A 6,000-nucleotide genomic window follows, 5' to 3' on the forward strand; every position below is an offset into this window, starting at 1 on the left:
GCCAGTCTTCCCTAAAAAATCATATTGGATACATAAAACAGCAACAACTCACATATACAATAAGAGCGTGCACATCGCCCTCGTTCAGCTTAAAAAATCCCTGACATTTTGCCTCTCTGAGCCTTACTTACAAATGATAAGCTTTAGAGGTGCGTAAAATTGTGCATTTTTTTTAAAGTACCAAATGGTTACATAATAAAAAAACAAGAAAAAAGTTGGAATCTTCATGGCGCACAAAATCAGCAAATCAAATGTTTTGAAATCAAATGAAAAGCGACCTCGTGCAAACTTCAAAGCATCATAACAGGCTGCGCCATCGAGATCCCAAGTCCGAACAAGTTTGAAATTAAAGACCTCAATGGCAAGTTTCATTTATCAGCAAAATGTTTTTTGAATTTTGTTGGCGCACATAGTTAACAGAGGTCAAAGGTCAATGTTTCCCATTTTCGCACATTTTTACACGTATTTCTGCGCGCCATCGTCACCTCACTCTCAGGAGGCATCTCATCAAAAAGAGGTAATTACCTGCAAGAACTGAAAGAAATAGCTTTGGATCTCTTGATCTTCGTATTTGTATGATTTTTTTGACAATTGTCAATTTGACCTCGAACAATGACGCGTAGCACAATGTGGGCTCTTTTTCTGCATAACAAAATTATGCGCCAACAAGATTCCAATTTTGTTTTTCATCATCTTGCTTCATGGGTGACTAGTACAAAAACAAGCAACATCTACTTGGGAACATGTGGGGGCACTAATACATTATAATAGAGGTCATTATACTACTTTGCTATTTGGACACTGTTCTTGCTATCTGGACACTATGATATCACTTGCCAAGTAGGTAATAAAATGAGCTAAACCCATCCCAAAAAGAAAGTATCAAGTTTGATTTTGGTCCATATATCAAAGATGGGGTCTTAAATCAAGTATGTTACAGATAAATGTATTTCGCACAGTTTGATACCTCATTTGTCCACATAAATGACACATTGACCTTTTGAATGCACCTACTCAGGATTTTTTAAAGTTGATGTTTTTTCCTGCTTCGCAAGATTCTTCATAAAGGTGCACAATAACAGAGACGGACTAAAACTATTTGCCTAACTACCTCGCCGCCTCACTGACTGACATACCAGCATCTAACATGCCATTTAACCGCCATCTCGCATTTTTAGACAACTTGGGGGGGGGGGGTAATCTTAAGGAACCAATGTTTCTCTAAACAGTATGACTTTGACTTGGAAGGCATTTGATGATAAGAATTTAAACCCAGCATGCTTTAATTTCATGTATTGATTATTGCTGTGATTTGTTTTTTCACCTTGAAATATCAAAACAAAATGAATATTGAGTAGCATTGATTTGGACAAATGAGGTATCAAACTGTGCGGAATCAATTTATCTACTGTGCGGAATCAATGGACCAAATTCAAACTGGATACTTTCTTTTTGAGATGGGTTTACTTCAAAACCTCAAAGTTTGATAGCTGATATGGTGCTAAATGATATTTGTGACGTGTCATGTCAAAAGGAGACACTTTTGGGCAGGTTATCAATTTTGAGGTTTTTATATATCTTAAATATAGAGATATTTTGCTCCACAATGTCGTTTTCCCAAATGAAATCGGACATTCCTAAGCGAAGATATTGAGTTCGTAAGTTATGGTATTATAAAATTGGAAATTGAGATATCAGCCTTTAAAAATATTATTGACAATGTTGAGAGTAGGAATTACCTAGAAAAATGTCTCAAAAAATACAAGATGCCAGTTATATTCTGGTCTAAAACTATCAGACAATATTTTAAACATTAATAACATTACAAATTTGCAACAAACCCAAATTGTGAAAAAATCTCCCCCGGGCAGATTTTTGGCTGTTTCTCCATTTGCGATCCTGCCCAAAAGTGTCTCCTTTTGACATGACACGTCACATTTTATCACCAAAGTCAGGCCTGTTATCACGTGGGCGTACTAATATAATAGAGGTCATTATACTACTTTCTGTCAAAATGTGGAATTGTGACTTTTTAAAGTCAAGCGAGACCTGATAATATTAGGTGATATGCTTTGACAATATTATCAGAGCAAGTTGTTCCGTCGTCGTGCTCCACTGATTATTATTATTATTATTATTATTATTATTATTATTATTATTATTATTATTATTATTATTATTATTATTATTATTATTATTATTAATTATTAAATTATTAAAAACCAACCTTTAATGAAGATCAAATGGGAAGAAACAAATTGCATACGATGTGGATTGGACTCCATGATACTACAAGAGAAGTGGACTTTGAATGGGTCGACGGAACACGAGTAAGTAAACACGGAAACAAGCATTAAATCAATAATATGCGATTTTCATTGAAATAGATATGCTTTTATTCCCAAATATTTTAAGTTTTCACTATATGTCCTCTTTTACTTTCGGGATGAAAAATGTGGTGAAACATGACACCCTGGACACCCTGTATATGAAATATTGCTTGATATTTGGTAAAGTTGTGAAAATACTTATCATATCCGTAAACCTAGGGTGGCTCCAAATATTATACTCAGGCAATCATTAAACCTAGAGTTCTGCTTGGATACATCATACGGCAGGTACTTCTTAGCCAAACTGAAATGTATGAGGTGAAGATGAACTATTTTTTAATACTTACCTAGAACAGCCAGCGCACATAAACGTTGAAAAAAGTGCATCTGGCCGGATTCGAACCGGCGACCTTCGTATTACTGGCATGACGATCTGTCAATTGAGCCACAGAATCACACTGGAGAAGAGCGGACGATTTTAGTCTGTAGGTATTATGTTCGAATAGAGTTAGTCGCATTCCTAGCTGAATGCATCAGAACTGTATATTTTTAAAGAAATACACAAAGTCACATAGGGATGACAATTATATACTCAGTTCTTTGGGTTGATACGATGCACAAATTTTTAATCTTTGCCCAGAGCAGCCAGCGCGCATAAACGTTGAAAAAAGTGTATAATTTTCAGGAGGAGAAGTTGTTGTATTTAGATGTGTTAGAATGTGTCGATCGTATACAACGCTTAAATTTTCAGGAGCAGAAGTTGTTGTATTTAGATGTGTTAGAATGTGATCGTATACAGCGCTTAAATAATACATACATAAGATTCCCAGTCCTTCTCATTAGTTTTGTATTCTTTTTAAACTACAGAATAATTTTTTTGATTGGATACATCATTTTACCGGTACTTCTGAGCCAAATAGTTACGGTGGAGTTGAGGATTGTGGAAACATGAAGAGAGGGCAAAGACATAGAATCGCATGGGGCTCCTGGAATGACGCAAACTGTTGTGGTTATTTTCCATACGCATGTAAAAAAGGTACTCACTTAGAATCTTACTCATTGTGGTATTTTTTGGTTAGATTCTTTCCATGCCGGAGAATGGATAACACCAATCCCCGACTCCAATCCAGTATCAACAGTCTCCTTACGGCACTAGTATGTCATTATTTTGTAAAAGTGGCCGTCTTAGAATTTAAAAAATTCAGTAAACAAACATAGACAAACCAAAATAGTAATAGAAACTACAAAGTAATAGAAACGTTTTGATACCGGTTTAGAACCACAACTATGTTACTGCGCCCATTAAATTATTACGCGCGAGATTTATTCCGGCATTATCTGTGAACTGTTATGTAAAAACAATTACTTCGGTTGCGAGGTTTAGTGGACAATGAATTCGCCTTACTGTATTTGGTATGACATTCGTCCTGCTCGGTAGGATCTCTCAGAGTGTCCCATCTATCAATGTTTTCTCACTTAATATTTTCGTGATATACCAGACAACCCATTTTAATGACCATGATTTTAAATTAACTGTTAATACATCCATTATTTCAATTACCAGGCGTCACATCAAGTTGCCCAAATGATATAGTCACAAGAGCTGCACCTGAACTATCATCTACGTCCGTGACTTGGAAAGAGCCGTTTATTCGTGATTATCTAAATAAGACAAAGCGATCAAGATCACATGAACCAGGACAACAGTTTCCTATTGGAGCGACAACAGTTCAGTACAACTTCACGGATGCAATCGAACATAATCTTATTGCTTCATGTACCTTCACCATTGTTGTAAATGATACCATGCCACCCGCCATAACCGGATGCCCAAGTGACATGGTTCTTAATACTGAACTTGATACTTCAGGAGTGATCGTTAGTTGGATCGAGCCGTCTGCATCGGACTTCAGTAAATTAGTAAGATCGAGGACGCATATACCTGGGACAGTGTTTTCTTTTGGATCGACAAGTGTTGAATACGTATTTACAGACTCCTACGGAAATTCTGCTATCTGTGGTTTTACTGTAACGGTGGATCAAGGTTAGTCATTTTAACAGTTAGAAAAGATAAAATGGGCGTAATAAATAAATAAATAATTACAATATGTTTTACTTAATTTGTCAAAGATTAAGAGCCCAACATATCTACATACGATACTGGCGTGTGGAGCTTAATTAGTAACACGATCTTTTTTGTATCTGGTTGTAAAGATATTAATATGTGCAGTGCAAATTACCGTGGTTGCTACCTGCGGTCGGCGAATTGCTTTAGGTTATATAGGTACGGTTTATAGTGGTATGGTATTCATCAATATGCTGAAATCACAACGATATATTTGACATTCTTATTCAGTGAGCCTGTCAGCCAGCCTTACAAGCAGTCAACATGATAATGGGCGCAGAGGCTTCGTCGCTACCATCGCGATATTATCCATTGCCGTGATAGCTCTTCTGGTAGCTTGGCTCGCAACAGTTTTGTACTTTCGGTATGTTTGAGTTTGAATGTTATAAAGTAATAATTTAATATTTATATCGAGAAAGTACAAATTCAAACAAAGTTCTCACGACTTGCATTGTGGAGGTTGGTGGCCTGCGACCAGCATCCACTGGTCTTCAATGCCGACTGATGCTGGTTTTGTTGGTAGCGGGAGATTCGGTCATCTGACCGGAAGTAGCAACTGATGTTGACCTCTAATATTGCTTTCAATAATATACTAGAACCATTTATTGATTAACCTAAAACAAAGGAAGGTAACACCAATTACGAGTATAAGGTCAAAAATGAAAGCACTATATGCGCAGAGTGCAATTGTCATGCTCAAACTGCAGTTGCAGAGCGCAGGTGTTGCACGACACCTGCTCCCTGCGCATGACATAGTCATAGTATATCCACTCCGCACCTCACATTAAACTTGTTAAATGTTTCAGACCGTAAAACGATAAATGTCCGTTCCCGGCCATGAGTAACATAATATAAGTACCAACATTATGACCAATAAGCAAAAGTTTTAGGACAAGAGTTGGAATTCCATTTTTCATAGCATTTGTTTTTCGTTCTTACAGGAAACGCAACGTAAATGGTGATATCCAGCTGAAATACCTCACAGAGAAGGACGAGAACATCTAGGACAATACGTTGAATATCGAGAGAGGTTATGAAAACCATGTTTACTGTACAAAAACTAGTTTAGAGGAAAGAAAGAAACACGTTTCAATTAAGAATTTTATTTCATATGTAAAATTGTAAATAAAAACCCTGAGGGGAGTGTTTTCGAACAGCCTATAACTTTTATCAGATGGTTTTGGCCTACTAAGATTTGCCCCAAACCTAGGGGCTGCGTAAGAGTAATATGAAGAGCTTGTTCTCATTATAGAATTCTAAAAGAGAGATTCATTTCTGTGAATGTAGCTCACCACTGTGTCAATGAGTAGCTAAAACGATTCTTACAAAACGGTTTTGTTTAATTGAAAATGTTCATTTTTGCTGAATCATGAAATGGTATCAGCCTATTAGTGTATGTTACTTGCTTACCTACTAACTTACTTACTGAGCAAACTTTGCCACGAAAATATGTCCCACCAAGTAGTGTCAAATGAAAGAGTAAAAGTAAAGAATATAATAAAAACTATTTCCCCACCATGGTTCAGCTATGGTGCGGTAACTATT

At 36.5% G+C, this 6,000-nt stretch overlaps 1 protein-coding gene across 1 annotated transcript in view; it reads left to right on the forward strand.

The window, feature by feature from the left end:
* Nucleotides 1-6,000, forward strand: part of LOC140163107 (C-type mannose receptor 2-like) — a 59,595-nt gene extending 53,595 nt beyond the window's left edge. Inside the window, exons 19-23 of the mRNA XM_072186483.1 lie at nucleotides 2,239-2,330; nucleotides 3,198-3,366; nucleotides 3,895-4,374; nucleotides 4,687-4,819; nucleotides 5,397-6,000. Coding sequence (XP_072042584.1) covers nucleotides 2,239-2,330; nucleotides 3,198-3,366; nucleotides 3,895-4,374; nucleotides 4,687-4,819; nucleotides 5,397-5,460 — 938 coding nt within the window. The 3' untranslated portion in view covers nucleotides 5,461-6,000. The remainder of the gene's footprint in view (nucleotides 1-2,238; nucleotides 2,331-3,197; nucleotides 3,367-3,894; nucleotides 4,375-4,686; nucleotides 4,820-5,396) is intronic.

This window comes from Amphiura filiformis, chromosome 10, assembly GCF_039555335.1.
Source record: "Amphiura filiformis chromosome 10, Afil_fr2py, whole genome shotgun sequence".
NCBI classification, from domain to species: domain Eukaryota; kingdom Metazoa; phylum Echinodermata; class Ophiuroidea; order Amphilepidida; family Amphiuridae; genus Amphiura; species Amphiura filiformis.